The 18720-nt window shown below is 40.4% G+C and overlaps 2 protein-coding genes across 2 annotated transcripts in view; both read left to right on the top strand.

The window, feature by feature from the left end:
• Window positions 1-18720, top strand: part of FGF12 (fibroblast growth factor 12) — a 262211-nt gene that overhangs the window by 75513 nt on the left and 167978 nt on the right. The window lies entirely within an intron of this gene.
• LOC118845989 (elongin-C-like) lies at window positions 8176-15523 on the top strand. The gene is made up of 2 exons (XM_036754086.1): window positions 8176-8538; window positions 15503-15523. Exons 1-2 carry the CDS (start codon window positions 8176-8178, stop codon window positions 15521-15523), a joined length of 384 nt encoding a protein of 127 aa, XP_036609981.1.

Here is an 18720-nt window from a genome sequence, read left to right as displayed (position 1 = left end):
TCATTTTGTATTCAGCACACATGCAGAGGCAGACCTGTAATTCACGTGTGCATATATCAATTTTCCAAGGTAGAATATAGAGACAGATTTATGCTTATTAACATTTGTTTGAAACTGTAGCCTTTCACCCAAAATATGTCCAATTTCAAACAGTTGCACAAGTTTCAATTTCATGAAACTAACTCAGACAAAAGGAGGAAAGACAAACCAAAAGACAAAAACTTGACATGGCTCCAGTTGGGGAGCAATAACTTTGCCTTTGGTGTATTTAAAAACAAAGCCGAATCAACAATGAAACCACACTAAAACATAACAAAAGACCTGTATTATGGTGATCTTGGGGCATGTCCTTCAGAAGGAAGTCATGGAGAATCAATCTATGATCCAGAAAGCAAAGGCTACGCACATTGCAGCCACCACTGCACCACTGATAAACCCCGCTGGCACCCAATGAGTGATTTCTTGAAAAGAGCTCAATAAAATCTTTGCTCAAGTTTAAAATCAAAAGCCCAGCATTGGAATTTTTCAAACAACACCTAAATTTACTCTATTTCTAAGTTCATTCCTCACCTGGGTAGGTAACTTTTTGTTCTTGATTTGTTCAGAAAAAAAAAAAGTTTGTAAATGAAATCATATCTTAAATGCAAGTGGGTAGCCGGGTGCTCAGGTTGTAAGCGGAAGATGTAGAGAAGGCAGCTGTGCTAGAGAATCTTTTCTTTTCTTAACAAGTATGATCTCATTTAATGGAAAGAATGGAGTCAGGGAAACCTGTTTTGTGTCTCTTGGCAATAATGTGTACTATGGTATTGACTATGGTGATTAAGAGGGAGAGATGGGGAGAAGAGATACTTTGGAAATGGAATTATTAGGAGTCCAGGATCATAGGACCTGAGTCTCAAGTATTTCTTTCCAGAGCCACCCTTTTCTGAGTTTGGGACTTCTTATCTTCTCCCTGATAGGAATAGAAAATCACTAATCCTGGAGCTGGGTCTGCTCTCATAGAGAGAAGAATGCTCTCCTAACAAAGGGGAAGAAGTGCCAGGATGAGGAACAAGGATGAGGAACTCATGACATCTTCAGATAGGGAAGAATCCTTTGTAATGTGAATGGTCAATCACCTTATTGTTTATCAATTTGGTGAATCTGGATTTTTATATTTTGGATCTTCTTAAAGTGAAAGATATTGGCATCAAGAAATGCTTCATACTTCACAGATGTGGCATCTCCTGATTACCAAAAGTATCCTTCCTTTAATTCTCAAAATGCGACATCATTGAGTCATGTTTTGGAGAATGAGAGGGGGAAAGAAGGGCTACCCTTCAGGACATTCAAATGACTTCAGAACTGAAAGGCTGGACTCAAATACCTTGTCACAAATGGTTCTATGCTTTGGGTAGAAGCTAGTTTGGAGTAGTCTTGAAAGTCCCAACATTTGGGAATGCATTGGTTAGATGGGTTTTTACATGGAAAGCAAAGAGGTGGAAGGAAGGATTGTAATGAGTTAAGGTTTGGTCTTTAAAACTGAATTTCTTGAAATGTGAGTGGGAGTAAACTAATGGTCATAGGATTACAGGCTGATGGCTAGAGTGAGGTCCAAACAACACCTCATTTGTGTTTGTCAATAGCTAGTCAAGAAATATTTATTAAGCTCTTATATTCTGAGCCTTTTTCTAAGTTCTAAGGATAGAAAGAAGGGGGTGGAAGCAAATAAGAAACACAATCCATGCCTTTAATGAGCTAACCTAATGGAAGAGACAGTATGTAAATAACTTGATGCATATGTGGTGTCTGCAGGGTAGAAGGAAGGAAATCTCAGAGGGAAAACATTGAAAGAGGAGGAGAGGACCTAGTGATCCAGAAAAGTCTGAGTTAGTAGGTCAGATTTGAACTGTCTTGAGAAAAGCCTAGAGAGTTAAGAGGCAGAGGTGAGAGGGGGTACATTGCAGGCATTGGGGATAGCCAGCTCAAGGGAACAGAGGTAGAGGATGGATCAGTAAAAAGCCCAGGGTAGCTGGAGAGTAGAGTTCATAGAGGGAGTCAAGCATAAGAAAATGGAAATAGAGGAAAAAGCCACATTGGGAAGGTCAGCTGGAAATGCCAAGGGAGTTCCTATTTGATCCTGAAAGAGGGGAGGATAGTATAATGGGGGACATGGAGGCAGAAAGACCGTTTTACAAATGGCTTTTACTCATTCTAAGATTGTAATTCTTTCCTGTTTCATAGAATGCAGGATAACATGGAGATAACTTGTTCCATGGAACCAAAACCAGCTGCAAAGTGAAGTGATCTGAGCATTCAGGCTCAATCTTATGTAAGGGAAGGCATCAGGAGGAATTTGGTTCTCTACCCTCAAGCCTTCCAATCAGAGGGGAGAGGAGACTGAAGGAAAGTGCTGTCAAGGCTCAAGTGAGCATGATGGTGGTGAGTTTAGAAGTGATAAGCTTATCCTGGAAGGGGCATCTTACTCTTTGAAACTATAACAAGAAGAGTAGCAGACATAGAATTGTAAGACTAGGCAATTGGAACTGAAGGTGATTACTCCAGAACCTTACCCAGCATCCTTCACTGAAATGTGTAAGCAGTGAGAAAAAGCATCTTTCTGGATTAGTGACCTTGCAGTGCTCCCCCAAAGGCCCTGGCTTTGTCATAGGGGGCAGGTTCTTCTTCATCTCCTTACCTAACTCCCCCACCCAAGGAATAATCTGCTCTGATAGGGTACTTCTCAAGCTTTAGGCATTTACCATTGTTTGTTTTTTTCTTTTTTTTTGGTGGGGGGCAATTGGAGTAAGTGACTTCACCAAGGTCACACAGCTAGTAAGTGTCAAGTGTCTGAGGGTGGATTTGAACTTTGGTCCTCCTGACTCTAAGGCCTGGCTCTATTCACTGTACTACCTAGCTGCCCCTTTTTTCTTCTTTCTTGACAGGGCAACATTTGCCCATTGAAAGAAAACCTCTCTTTCAAGAGGGTACTGATTTTTTTTTTTGCTTTTTTGGCAGGGCAGTTGGGGTTAAGTGACTTGCCCAAGGTCACACAGCTAGTACATGTGTCAAGTGTCTGAGGCTGGATTTGAACTCAGGTCCTCCCGACTCCACAGCCGGTGCTCTACTGACTGTGCCACCTAGCTGCCCCTGAGGGTACTGATTTTAATCCAAGATCAACATCCAGTTATAAAGGGTTGGTAGTGAAGAAAAAAAAGGAGGGAAGAGGAAGAGAGAGAAAGGATAAAATTGAGGGAGAAAATGAAGGGGTGCAGGAAGGAGAAAGGAAGGAGTAAGAAAGTAAGCAGAAATGGAAGGAAGGAAAAGAAAGGAAGAAAGTGGGGCAGCTAGGTTGTACAGTGGATAGAACACTGACCTTGGAGTCAGGAGGACCTGAATTCATAATCCAGATTCAGACACTTACCAGCTGTGTGACCTTAACCTCAATTGCCTCTAAAAATAATTTAAAAAAAGAATAGAAGGAGGCAGGGAGGAAGGAAGAGAAGAGAGAAAAGCAAGGAGGGAAGGAGGAAGGAAAGGAAGGAAAGAAAAAAGCAAGGAGGGAGGAGGAAAAGAATGAAGGATGAAGGAAAGAAGGCAGGAAGGAAAGGCAAAATATTGATATCACTTTTTTCCTCACCAAGGGGTTCTGAGTTTCTTGAGCTCTATTTTCCTTCTAAATCACTAACAAATAAAAATCCCATTATTTTTTCAGAAGTCAATTCCAGTGTTGTTATTGGCACCATTATTTTCATAAGATAGTATCAAAAAGCTCTTATCAAATGTTTAGTAAAAGTAATAAGTTTCTGATGATTGCCTTGGGACTTGGACTCGAGCCACGCTTGAAGCAATCAATCCGATGAATGGTCACCCAGGGCTGGGCTCCCAGATTAAGCTCTCAGTGCTGCATATGCTCCTGGGCCATCTTTTTAAAGAGCCTCAGTCTGAGTACACCAGCTTGAGCCAGATTTCTCAGATGGATTCTTTGTTCTTATTGACCATACAACACAGGTTATTTGCTCAAGACACTGTTAGAACATTACTGAAGTGAAATATATTTTGAATTTCCAACTAAAGACCATGTTGTGGCCCAATAGAAGTCATTATTTTGTTTCCCTGCCCACCCCCACCCCCCCCATAAGCCAGATGCTCATACCACAAACAAACTAGAGTTTGCCTTGTTGATGATGTTCCTTCAAGCAATGCAGATGTATTTGCCACTAGGGCAGTTTTGAGTTTGATGGAATTTTATGCCAGGGACAATATGGAGGAAATGATATTGAGGGACATGGGTGATAGGGAAAATAAACTGGATTTCAGCTGAAGTTTGGAACTCAGTCTCCATCTATCATGAATCAGAGATGAGCACAAGAAAGCCATGTTTATGGCACAGACTGCAGAGGAGCAGTTGCTGTCAGCAAGAGTGGGCAGCACCAAGAAAGGAATTCTAGAAGGAGCTAGTTGTAGGCAATGGAATGACTCAGAAAGAAAAGCAAAGAGGGAAACACAAGTAAGGTGGCATATCAGGCCACTGGCACCTCTGTTGGAACACTGGGCATTCAGCTAAATGATGATTTCCATCCTCTGAGCTTTGGATCACCGGTCCATTCCCATTTGATTCTGAGGCAGGATACCCTGTTGTTTCCACAATTCGGTAGCTTCTGTGGGGGTGTAAGATCCACCCACAGCCAGCACCCAAAAAGCTGCCAGCACATTGGGAAAGCACAGATTCTTTTGATCTGCTTTAATAAGGAAAGCAAGATTAAAGGGGTTGACAGGTTTACTTTAATCCAGCATACAGACAGCATTCACTTATTTCAGGGGGAAAAGCCAGCACCCTGAACTTCAGAATAAAATACAAACAAATCACAAACATCAACAGTCAGACCCAATACAATTCATAGTTACCAACATCTAGGTTCAGCGTGGGAGCTCAGAACAGGGGCTGGTCCAGAGTCATGAGCACCATCACTGCTGTAGGGAGGAGCTCCAAGGAACAGACAGCCAACCCCTGGTTTTTATATCTTTTTCAGCGTCAGGGGTGAGTCACACATGGGACTTGTGACCTAGAATTATCACAAAGAGGCGGACTTAAACCCACGTGGTCTAAAAGCCTCTGCTCTCCCAGACTTGTAAACGAGGCTCTCCCTGGAGTTAGCCCCACCTTTGGCCCCACCTTAGTTGCCAATCCACACCCACTAAGGTTTTACACCTAATAGGGGTTTGGGCCTGGGGCTTAGCACCTAGTAAGGCTCAACTAAATTACTCAAAGGGAACAAAAGCCAAACAATTCAAGGGCGCTTGTTGAACTAAGTGCTAAGGAGTCCAATTTTGGTCACCAACACACTTGTGTACATAAAAAGAAAAACTCTTTGCAGAGGGTACAGATTCCAATCCAAGAAAATCAACATATAATGGTGGATGGGAGGAAATGGAAGAGAAGGGAGTTGGGGGGAAAACGGTCTGATGAAAATTTGAGATTCACAGGCTAGTCTTCTACTTAATTTTGTTACAAAAAAGAAATTTTGATAATTTTCTTAGTTCAAATAAGAGGTGAGCAGTGGCCCAGACCTTTGGCACCCTGGCTAGACCATGCCAAAGACTGAAAGGTCTGAAGGCTGAGCTTTTTTGTGATCTGTGCCAAATGGTTTTAGGGCCCTCCATGATAACAGGTATTAAGTTAAATAGCCTTTGAATGGTCCTGAATAAGATCACGTTTTGTTCATAATCCCTTATCTAATTCTTTTCTAAGGTTTCTCTTCAGATGGGTTTCAATTAAGCAGCTGATAATTTTGTATTGGATTTAAGTACCAACTTTGGGGCATTCATTTTTACTAGATTAGATATCTGTAAGAAGCAATTCTTAACTATGAAGGGCAAGTGTATTTGTAATCCAGAAACATGGAGTGAGTTGTATTTCAGTTCTCTCTCTTTCATTTCTATCAAGAGACACATCAAAAGAGATAGGTTGCCAATTTTCCCTGCCAGAGAGGCATGTTTCTCAGAATCTTTTATGAGAGTCTTGTTTCCTTATTATCACTGAAATATGAAAAGAGACCAATATTATTGTGAAGGATTATCCTACCTCCAAACTAGCAATGTGACAGAAAGGAAGGCTTTTTCTCTAGCTCTGAGGTGGTCTTGGAGTGGGGGCAAGCTTCATCCTTCTCAGAGGTATACGTGGGTCACCATCATGTCTGGCTCAAAGAACGCACTTCAAAAGACCACAAAATACATTAAATATAATTCTTAGATCACGGGATCATAGATGAGAAAATTAAGGCCTTGAAAAGCTTGGAAGGCTGTGATCTCATTGGTGTAGGATCACAACACCAGTAAACTCTTTGCTGCATCAGAAAGCACTCCTCATCCAAAGTCATTCGCAACCATATTCTTCTCCAGTCTTCATGGAGGCCTCCTGACTCTCTGTGACAAGTGCAGCTCATCTTTCTTCCCCATCTGCCCATCCTGGATGGTGTCTTTTACACTAGACTTCTGAACTTATCACTCTCACAGACAGCTCATACCTTTGTATAAACACCACTTGATCCAATTCAAGTTGTCAATTCAACTGAACAACCATTTCACCAGCACCTACTATGTACAGAATTGTATGTTTCAATCCCCAAAAGTGAGAAATTACAGTCTTTGACTTCAATGAGCATCTAAAGTGGCAGCCAAAATGAACCTTCAAAGAATCTAAGGATTCCAAATGGCAAAGGTTGAGGAAGGAGTTCTTTCCAAATGTGATGGATGCCCTTGGAGACATAACATGGAGATAGGAGACAGGAGAAAGGAGATGAAATTAGCATCTGGGCAATAGGAATTAAGTGATGCCCTTTGGCTGGAAACTACTTGGTATACATTGAATTGCATGTAAATCAAATGGGTCTGATAAGGAAGATAGGGACCACATTGTGGAGGCTTCTCAGTGCCTGGTTGAGAGATTTATATTTTGTCAAAGTCTACTGGAAGGCTCTTCAGATCATAGCTATAGAGTTGGACAGGACATTAGAAGCCATTTGGACTGCCTTTCATTTTTCAGATGAGGAAAATTGTGGCCCAGGAAGCTAAAGTTATTTGCATAGAGTCACATATAAAAGCATCAAGGCAGGATCTGAACCAAGATCCTGTACGGTCTGCTGGAAATCCACATGCTTGTCAGTATAACCACCAATTCTGAAAAACTGAGGACATACACACACACACATAAAAATAAGTGTGTGTGTGTGTGTATGTGTGTGTGTGTGTGTGTGTGTGTGTGTACTGTATATGTATGTGGGTGTTTATATATACATATATATGTGTTTCTGGCTATCTATCTATCTATCTTTACTTTCTTTGTAAATTGCCTCAACTATGTTTTTCTGCCTCCCATGGACTGACTGCGATCACCAAGGTTGGCTGGATGTTCTATCATCGGCAGAAATAACTGAAACTGAAAGGAGAAGCTGATTGTAAGGGAGCCAGAGTGGGAGGCTCTTTCCATCCACACAGGCAGGTTAGCCTGAGTACCAACGACCAGAGAGGCAGTGGTTGGTTCACCTTAAAATGTAGCCAACTTCCTCAGGTTTGGGGACCACTAATTGCTCTGAATCTCTCTCCTGGTGACTTCTCTTCATCTAGCCTCAGGCCTCAGAATCTTCTGAACTCTTTACACTTCCGATCTGCTGCCTGGCTTTTGGTTTCCAGCCACGCTCTTTGATTTCCTGGTGATGATGTCAGTGGGGTCCCTCTCTACCCAAGCCCTAAAGACACAGACCTTCCTCTTGACACTGTGTACTTATATTCATCCAAAAATAGGGGTGTAAAATGTTTCTAATTTATAAATATTAATAACTTAGATTTATATAGAACATTAAGGTTTACAAAGCATTTTGCATGAATTATCTCACTTGCTGCTCACAACAAACCTGTGTGATGGGTAATATAGGTCTGATTATTTAAAGAATAGAGATGGAAGGGCTGAGCCTTCAGGAGCCTAGCCCTCAAACTCAAAGCATGTGTGGTCTGGCCCCAGAAGAGACGGCGGCGGGCGGCTGGGGCTCGGGGCTGGGGCAGGTGGAGGCGGGGGATGGCCCTGGGAGCAGGGGCTGTGGCGGTGAGTGGAGACCGGGCTGTGGCCGCTGCAGAACTGACAAGAAGGTGTTTTGTTAAAATTCCTGTGGAAACAAAATATAATTTCATAAGGAGATAATGGATGGAGAAGAGAAAACATACAGCAGGTGCGAGGGCCCAGATGCTATGTATGCGAAATTGATATCTTCTGATGGTCATGAATTTATTGTGAAAAGGGAGCATCCTTTAACATTAGGAACAATAAAAGCCATGTTAAGTGGCCCGGGTCAGTTTGCTGAAAATGAAACCAATGAAGCTAATTTTAGAGAAATTCCATCACATGTGCTATCAAAAGTATGCATGTATTTTACCTACAAGGTTTGCTACACTAACAGCTCTACAGAGATTCCTGAATTCCCAATTGCACCTGAAATTGCACTGGAATTGCTGATGGCTAGATTGTTAAATAAAATAAATTACGATAAACTGTTAACTTTTTCAGTATTTAATATCTGTAGTTCAGTTAGTAACTTTTTTCATATAGCATGTTGTGTGTGTGTGTGGGGGGGTGATAGTGGTTGAGAACTGTGAAGTTCATTGCAAAGCAGATACCTTCAGTCCTTTCTTTTGCATAGCAATCAGAGTTGAAATTTGTTCTGCAATTTAAATAAATTAAGGACATTTTCACTAAATGAGAAATAAACAAATATGCCAATTAGTAGATGGCTATGTCTTATCATTTAGATGTGGTTTGAAATATTAGAACAATGATTTCATATAACTACTGAAATTTAGGCAAATAGTACAGGTTTATACTGGAAACTGGCCAAGTATTTTTAGTGCTGGGATTTTTTTTTTGTTATTTTTGGACAGGTGGGGTTAATTTGAACCTACCATCTCATAGCTGTATAGCATTATTAGTTATGCAACTATTTTGCATTGTCAGCTTGTGTTTATAAATATGGCTTGGCCAAAAAGTTAATTTTTTAATAACTTGAATACATAACAATTGATCTTACTGGTCTTTTGATAAATTGCAACTGTGTCAGTATATCAGCGTATCTGCATTATCTGTTTTTGGCATACAACTGCAGTGGCACTTTTCTTTTAAACCATTATGGAAGATTGTTAGGTATAGCTTTTGTGGTGGTGAATTTTTAAGAACTTTAGCCAAACTGTCAATAAGTAACCACAGTACGATAGCTTTGGCTCTGAAAACTTAGGGATAGTCATACAATATGCTTTTTGAACAATCCAAAGTACTGTACTTAATCATCTAGCTAAGAAAGCTTCCTTTTCAATTTACTTTTCGCTTACTACATTAATAAATCATTATTTGAATGTATTAAAAATAAGATCATGGCAAAATTTATCCTCCCCCTACTTTCACCCCCCCAAAACTAGAATTGAATAAAAAAGGCAATCAAAAGAATCTTTATGGGACTTAATATGTGGAATTCGTGGTAAGAGCCTGGCATAAAGCTCCTTAAAGGTTTGTGGGTTCAGTTTTGTTGGTGGTCAAATCATGTCTTCTTTGTAGTGGCTATAAAGAAAATTGCTATATGTAACAGGGTAGTGACTACATCAGTGTAATAAGGCTTTTACATAGTGAAAATGAATGTTAACCTTTTAGGATTATGAAGGTCAGTCAGGGTATCACCTTCCTAGGTATGGTGTCAAGAACATGAAGGTTGAGTTTCAGCTTCCTACTTTTCAAATAATGGACAATTAGTTATACAAATGTAAATTTAAATTTAAATAATGGTGACTAGATTCTTTTCATTCACTCCACAAATTACCACGTTGCTCTTAATCTTAATTGAAAACAGTTGTTACATCTGCTTCAGTAATTCATTAAGACAAACTCTGGTTCGTATACACAGTACTGAAGTATTTACTAGTGTTTGCTTATCAAGTGCAGGGATTTTTAATGCTAGATGGTGACAAAAATAACAATTCTGTACGGATATGATCTTATAGGTCAAGATTGTAGCAGAAACTACATTTCTAATGGACTCTCTGTCCTAATAGGTTACCTTTTTAACTCATGGCTACATTTGAACACATCATAAAATACTAAAATTGATGTCCACAGCTTAGTATGGCTAGAATTCAGATAAGGAGAGATTATGTATTTCGAAAGTGGTACTGCATGATAAGTGAGAAAATATTTACTAAGCAATATGAAATATTTTGTATCACATGTGTAGTCTTGGCCTTATTTTCAAAAGCATTAAATTTCTCAGTTCATGGTTTTTTATTTTCACATTAAGCATTTTCAGTCATCGTATTCTTGTATACCCAGAATGATTAGATATCACTTCTTTGTTTTAATTTAAGAGATTTTAATAGTGTATGTCATTCAAATCTATAATTGTTTCTGAAATTGATATTAGTTTATTTTTGAAGTTCTATTTAAAACCATATCCTAGTCTTTTTTTCTACATTTTAGCATTTGCAGCACATAGGATTCTATTATAAACAAAATCCTTTACAGCAAAAAAAAAAAAAAAAAAAGCATGTGTGGTCTGATGACTTTATGAGCATCTGAGGGAGGATTTGAACTTCTCACTGCAGCTTTAGCTTCCTTTACACTACAACAAGTCGAATCAAGCAAAGTAAGTGAGCATTTTTTGTTATCATTCAGTCATGCCTGACCTTCCATGACACATTTGGGGTTTTCTTGGCAAACATACTGGAGTGGTTTACCATTTCCTTCTCCAGCTCATCTTACAGATGCAGAAATGAGTCAAACAGGGTTGAGTGACTTTCCCAGGATCACACAGGTAGTCTGAGGCAGGATTTGAACTCACCAATTTAATTCTTCCTCACTCTGGGCCCAACCATCCATCCACTGAGCCACCTAGCTGCTCAAGCATTTATTAAATACCTACTATAAGCCAGGCTGTGCACTAAGTGCTGGGGTTACAAAGAAAGGCAAAAGGTAAAAGTCTGTAGTCTTTAGAAACTTCCAGTTTAATCAGGAGATGATATGTACACAAGTACTTACAAACAAGATCAATGCCCAGTAACATGGCATTGATGCTCTTTAATGATTCATTTGATGTTTCAGTGAGCTGAAATTGGAATCTATTATGTTTATGCTCCTTCTGTCCAGTTTAGCCGTAAGCATGCCATGAAGTGTGGTTAACATCTTTTGTCATTCACAATTTCATCTGAGAACTATTTTGTCAATAACCAAAAAGATATGTGAGCAAATATTGATATTCAGGGGAGATATGTAAGTCACATCTTTTTGTTATTTTGCTGGACAAAATGCTAAGCCTTACTTGGTCCCTTATTTCTGAATCCTCTTCATAAATTCCAAATGGCATTTAGATTCTTAACCAAAGTATGTAGCAATCTGAGTTTTGCAATAAACGGAACTACTGAGAGCAACTTGATTTATTATGTTTTTTTTTTATAAACGTCCTTTGCTTTTATACCTGCATTAGAATAGAATCATTCTAAGATCCTCATACAAATTTGAAGAGTTTTGCGATTTGAGAAGCAGGATCAATTTGGATGGCTGAAGAGAAGCCCTGGCTGGGCTTTTGTCTCTTGATCCATGATTTTTGCCACTTCTTCAACCTTTGTCATAATCAGCCTATCTCACAGTAAAATCAAAATCCATTCAATGACATGTTAGAACTCATGTGATTGTTTCAGCCTCTGGCAAAACTAATGTAAGGCCAATACAGCCTCCACAACCCCTAGCTTTCTGTGTCTTCTGATGGTCCCTGGTTCTCTCTGTGCCCCTTTCTAGGATGTTTAATGCACCCCAGCCCAACCCTCTCTTTGCACAGGTGCTACTTTCTAAGTCCCTAGCACGATGTACAGTGTGGAGACACATAAAACCAAACATAAGTTTGTTCATGGAAGGTGAATGAAGATTATATGAGAGGGTGGCATGGCCATATACTGTAGAGGTGTATCAAATGATAGAGCAACTGGACAAGATACAATTTATCTGGAAAGAATGGTTCACAAGCCAAAATGGAAAACAAAATCATATTTTGTATGAGCACTTCCCAAGGAAGGATATGCCATCTTGTGTGACATATGCGCTAACCCTGAGACAGCCTGACCATGTACAAAACTTGGAGAAATGGCCCACCTTCCCATACATAAAACACAGGCTCAATTAGCCATTCCATGGCCTCCTCTTTCACTCATCCCTCTTGTTAACGTGGCTTAGGTTTCTCACTTTGAATTTGACCTCTTTGTCTACCCTGAGGACAGCTTCAGCCGTGGTACCACCATAGTGTGTTGTGTCCCCTCAGCCTGCCTCTGACTTCTCTATCTGTCTGCCTCTTTCTGAAGGTATTTGTTCCTGTCTCTGTTTCTATGTCTCCACCACTCTTTCTTTCTGTTTCTAGTTGTCTAGGTATCTATTGTTTCCCCAATTTATGATCTTTCATCCATTTTTTTTTCTGGTGTGTTTGGGAGGCACCACCAGGACATGCATGTCTGGAATGGCTTTGTAGGAGCTTAGTGTATGGGGATTGATGTTCTCCTATTAACAGAAGCCTTTAAGGGATGCACCATGCTGTTCTATCTAAGAGCACACTGCCCTCTATCTGGTTGTAACCAACTTTGGCTAAGATCTGTGAGGGCTCTGGTAGTCTCTTGAATATACTCATCTGATATCCTCATGTGGCTATACTGCTAATGATCTTAATCCACCTAAAACTTATTTAGGATTGTCAGTCTCTTCCAAGGGTTGTTGATTGCTATGGTTTTTCCCAGAGATGAATTTTAAGCTGGACCTGTGAAATATAGGAATAAAATGTCAGGTTTTGGTGCTACCAACTTATTCCATTTTGATTCCCCTGTTTAATTATAATCCCCACAATCTCTCCATTCAGAAGTTCTTTGGTCTCTTGTTTATGGACTGAGATGCATAACATCAGATGCTGGGGTCTATAGGAACTTGGATCTATGCATCAATTACCAGAGTTCTTTTCAGTTTATCTGGAATGGGGCTTCCTCCATGCTAATATGTAAAGATCTTTAATATGGGGTTACAGCTACATTAAATGACAGCTTCTCTCCCCCTGTATTATGAGGGGAGAGTTTATAATTTCAAAGAGGATCATATATATGTCTGAAAGGTTTGGAACCACGAGATATAAGGAATCTTCAAAGTAGGAGGCAGAAGAATCAAAGCATATATTTAGGCTCCACAGTAACCAACCCACAAACCAGCATCCCCATTTTGATATTTTGATCAAAAGCTTCCAGGCCCAATAAGTCTGCCTCACAAGAGTAACCTGAAGGCCATAGAGAAGCATGATGGTATAAAGCAAAATCATATACATGCTTCCCCTCTATGGTAAACAGATTACCCACTGACCTCAAGTCCTTGTTCAGCACTCCTCAATCCACACGTAGGTTAGCTCTGCTACCGGCAGCTCCTGCTTCAGCTTTGGCTGTGGCTGTAGCTGTAGCAGCCTCTGGCTCCAACGGAAGCTGTTTTTAACCATCCAGCTTCTGTGGGGGTGTAAGGTATGCTGGGGAAAGCACAGGTTCTTTCAATCTGCTTAAGCAAGGGAAGCAAGGTGAAGGGGCCGACAAGCTTACTCCAATCCAACATACAAACAGCATTCAGTTCAGGGGAAAAAGCCAAACTATTCAAGGGCACTTGTTGACTAAGTGCTAAGGAGCCCATTTTTGGTTACCAACACCCCTCCTCCACCCCCTGTCAGCTACTAGGCAATGGATCCTCTCCATGAAGCCTTAGTACTGCAGCAGGACTCCATTGAGTATCTAGGGTATGCAGCCAATATTTGTGGTCTGGAGCACATGTTGGCAGGGAAAATGGAAAGGTTTTTTTTTTCACCCTCTTGCTTAGATAGTGATTACCTAACCCCTTTATTTTGCTTCCCTACAAGAACAAAATCTGTTTCCTTGCCTTCCCAAGAAGGTTGGAAGGGGTGGAGCATTCTAGCTTGCTTATCACTGGTCTTGCCAGATAAAGACCTAGGTGTTTTGGATGAGAAAAAGTGGGCTAAGGTTGGGGGGAGATAATATTCACTTGGATTTCGGGCTAAGTAAGGCTCCATGGAAGAGGTGTCATGATAATGGGGCCTCAGCCATTCAATAATCATTAATTAAGTACTTACTACGTACCAGGCACTATTTTAAGTATTGTGCCTACAGAGAAAGAAAAAAACAAGTCCCTGCTCCCAAAGATCTCATATCCTAACAAGGGAGATAACATGCAAAAACAAAAACAAAAACAAGCTGTAGACAGGACATAGAGGAGATAATGACCAGATGTAAGACACACACATGAAAGGGGATTGGCCTTGAAGAAAGAGAGGGTGTAGATTGCCGATTTAGAAGTAGAGAGTTTTCTGAGTAAAGTCATGAATTTGAGCAAAAGGAAGACAAGAATGGAGACAGAGCTCCAGTTTGGCCAGGTTATCTGTAACCTGTGCACAAAGTGAAATAATATAGGAAAAGATCTGATGAGATTGTTGGAACAGAATTATAAAATGTCTTCAGATACCAAAGTTCATGCTTTACCTGAAAAGTGATAGGGAACCAGTGAAAATCTTTGTATAGAAATGTGATTGGATCACTGATGTATCTTCAGTGGGATCGAGATTGAGACAATAGTGTGGAGCATGGAGGGGAAACTAGAGAAATGGGTGGTGAAAAGATAAATCTGGAGGTTATTATAATGGTTAATGATGGAAATGTGTAATCAGCTATTGAATCAGGAAATTTCAGTGGAAGCAGAAAATGAGGAATGGATGCATGATTAGTATATGGAGAGACACGTGAATTTGGCAGCCGATTTGAATTGTAGGGGGAAGAAGAAGTTAGAGTTAATTATGTCAGGGTTAGGGAAATTAGCAAGGAGAAAATGCTGCAATAATACTACTAATACTTTCTGTAGAGCTTCAGGATTCAGAAGAACATTATCTTACTTGCTCTTCACTAGTATTTGTGAGGCATGTGCTATTATCATCCAAATTGTACAAAAGATGAAACTGTTGAGTTCACACATCTAGGACATTTCTGAATTGGGATTTGAACTCATGTCTTCCTGTCTTCAGGACAGGAAGATACCACTTTTGCTTCATGGGAGAAAAAAAAAAAAGATTGAGGGGCAGAGAGGATGATTTTCCTATTAGACCTGTTGATTTTGAGGTATTGGTAGGATTGGCAGTGAAGAAATCTCAGAGGCAGTTAGAAATACAGACCTGGTGCTCAAGGGAGAGGTTAGCATTTGTCATATGGATGGGGAATCGTCTGCAGAGAAGAGCTAATTGAACCCATGGGAGTGAATGAGGTCATGAAGGGAGAGAATGTGAAGAGAAAAGAGCAGAGGGCCCAGGACCAAACCTTGGGAACACCCACATGCCAAGGTCAGGAGGATACTGAGATGCCAATAAGACATTTAAGTAGCAAATACTCCTTTTTCTTCTTTCTTTTTTTTTTTCTTTTTCCGTAGGCCTGGGAGAAGGGTGGTTGAGAGAGATTTTCATGTACACAGGACAGTGAGACCGTCTGGAACCATAATGGGTTTTCTCTACTTAAGATATAATTGTATATGTAAATACAAACTAAATAGGAAAAAAACCTAAAATTTTGGAAATTCTGCCACAACTTTCCAACCTTTGGTACAATGCATAGGAACCTGACTAGGCATCTTCACAAGCTCTCTTTTCAAGAGCTCATGACCACATTTCCATAGAAAATTTTTGCGTGAGTATGCCTTTGCTCCTCATAGGAACCCCATGGACAGGTAGGGCAGGGTCATTGTTTCCCTCTGACGGATGAGGAAACTGACTCCTCTGAGGTCCTGGGATGTGTTGTAAGCCTGTTGTCTGGGATTCAATATGCCACCAAGTGGGTGGAGCAGTGAATAGAGTACTGGCTCTGGAGTCAGGAGGACCTGAGTTCAAATTTGGCCTCAGACACTTGACACTTGCTAGCTGTGTGACCCTGGGGAAGTCACTTAACCCCGATTGCTTTGGGGGAAAAAACTGGTTGTGACAGGTGTTATTTGGAGTCAGTGTGGTAAAATGGAGAATGTCCAGGTTGACTCTGAAAGTTGTCTGTGTCGTTTATTACCCTTCTGAACTTAAGCATATTCCTTTTATTCCTGGATTCTCAGTTTCTTTGTCTGTGAATGGGGAAATTGTACCTTTAGAACTGCAAGATGTCTTCTGACCCTAGTAAGTCAGTACTTGTTTATTAAGTACCTGTTTGTTCAAAGCACGAGGCCTACACATGGAGCAGAGGTTGGAAACAGATTTGAAAAAAAAAATTCAAGTCCCCCCAGTTTGTAGTTAAGTGTTGGCGGCACATGCGCATGTGTGTGTGCGCATGCGTGTGTGTGTATGTGTGTACGTGTGTGTGCATGTGTGTACGTGTGTGTGCATGTGTGTGAGCGCATGCGTGTGTATATATGTGTGCGTGTGTGCATGTGTGTGTGTATATGTGTGCGTGTATGCATGTGTGTGTATATGTGTGCGTGCGTGTGTGCGCATGCGTGTGTGTGTGTATGTGTGTACGTGTGTGTGCATGTGTGTGCGTGCATGCGTGTGTATATATGTGTGCGTGTGTGCATGTGTGTGTATATGTGTACGTGTGTGTGCATGTGTGTGTGTGCATATGTGCGTGCGTGTGTGTGTGTGTGTGTGTGCATATGTGCGTGCGTGCGTGTGTGTGTGTGTGTGTGTGTGTGTGTGTGTGAGATATTTATTGAGTTGAGAGGAAGAGGCTGCATTGACACAAGATTCCTCTCCCTCTGGGTAGAATTCCACTGGACATTTTGTGACACACCCTGCATTCAGAGATTAAGCTTCTGATGGCCTCAGGGATCAGGAACAAAGGTGCAGACCCAGAATGCAGTTAACAAATTCTCTGAGGGGGACAGCCAGCACTAGAACTGATGTTTGTTGGGTTTCAATCTTGTGTATGAATTCATTTCATCATGTGATTTTCATAATGCAATCTGTTCCTCGAGATTGCAGGTATAAATTGAATTTCTCCCAGCATGATGAAGCTGTCTGTCTCCTAACCACTCTTGCTGCTCCCCAGATTTTGCACAGCTTAGTTGGCTCACAAATCTCCCTTTGCTTAATGTCACCACATTTTTCTGCGGTAAGACAGAGTTACTGTGCTTGGGTGGTTTATTCTTTCTTTCCTTTCTTCTTTCCCTTCCCCACCCCTCACCCTCACTGTGTGTTTAATGCGTAACTGAGCACTTCATATTGAATAAGGGAAACCTGAAGAGGGTTCTTACTATGAATTAGAATTTGAGAGGCAGATAGTTATGTAAAGACAATAGCATATAATATATGATCTTAAAATACTTTTTACATGGCATAAATTTGCTCCTATATCCCTTCCCCTCCCAGAGAAATATCTCAAATAAAAATAACATTTTAATAGAAAAAAGGAGGAAGAGAGAAAAAATCAGTAAAACATCTATCTATCCGTCATCCATCCATCTATCCACCCATCTTATCTGAAAATATATTCTATGTTCCCCTTTACTCCATAAAGGAGGAGAGGGAGGTGTCTTCTCATGTCTCTTCTTGGGGCTGTTTACTCGTTGCGACATTCATTTTTTAGTTGTTTTGTGCTAGTTGTATTTTCCATTGAAATTCTTGGAATTATTGTGAATATTGTTTTCTTTACTTGAGCTTTGCATCAGTTTGAGTAAGCACATGGTCTTCTGTATTCGTCATCTTCACAATTTCTTATAGAACAGTCATATTTCATTACACACCTATACCACAACTTGTTTAGTCTTTCAGCAGTCAATAGGCATCTACTTCATTTATTTTTTTTCTACCACAAAATGTATTTTGGTGTATGTGGGAACTTTATTTTTCATCAATGACCTCCTTGGGGTGTATGTCTAATAGTGGAACTCTGAGTCAAAGGGTACAGACATTTTATTCACTTTATTTGCATAATTCCAAATCAACTTCCAACATGACAACTTATACTTTGCATATTTTCATGAACAGAATTGATACAAACTCTTAGAATATAAGCATTAATTTCTTTTTAGAAGATTTATATTTGCATTCCTTCTTTTGATGTTTCAATGTCAGGGTAAAGAACAGGAGATTCTGTTGTGTGTTGAGACCCTATACCTTCAAAGGAGAGGGGCAAAACACAGAAGACTTTTCTTCAGGGAATAGTGTCAGCCCAATTGGAAATGTGTGACAAATTATTTTCAGTGCAAAAACTGTAATTTGAGATCTCTTCTCGTAGGCAGCATCCAATTTCCATTTTTCTCTGGATGCAGCCTTTAGTATATGATATGTGCTGTTGACATTGTCCTTTTATGTTTAAAAGCAGCCTCCCACAAATTGGGTTGACTGACACACTGAGTGTACACAAGAAACTCACCAGCTGCAGACTCCCAAGTGAAATCTCACCTTCTTACTAACCTTCTTCCAAGGCAAGCTGACAAGTCCAAATGGAAAAGGTTGATATTGTCAGAAGGTGCTAGGCTGGGAATCAGGTCACCTGGTTCCACAGAAGGGTGGAATTCCATAATGTCACAATCTGGAAGGAGTCAGAGGCCACCAAAGCTAGTCTACAGCTGACTGAGGATGGCCCCGATAACCTTGCCAATGAGAGCTCATGCAAGTTCTGCTGGAAGACCTTTAGCACCGGAGGATTGTCTGCCTTATGAGGCAGTCA

This window comes from Trichosurus vulpecula, chromosome 4 (assembly GCF_011100635.1).
Source record: "Trichosurus vulpecula isolate mTriVul1 chromosome 4, mTriVul1.pri, whole genome shotgun sequence".
Classification (NCBI taxonomy): Eukaryota; Metazoa; Chordata; class Mammalia; order Diprotodontia; family Phalangeridae; genus Trichosurus; species Trichosurus vulpecula.
The sequence above is the reverse complement of the archived record's forward strand: the minus strand, read 5'-3'. Positions and strand labels throughout refer to the sequence as shown.

Coding starts and splice junctions, on each gene's coding strand:
- LOC118845989 (XM_036754086.1), top strand. CDS start 8,176: ATGGATGGAGAAGAGAAAACATACAGCAGGTGCGAGGGCCCAGATGCT. Junction 8,539..15,502: donor ATAAACTGTTAACTTTTTCA/GTATTTAATATC, acceptor CTTTTTCCGTAG/GCCTGGGAGAAGGGTGGTTG.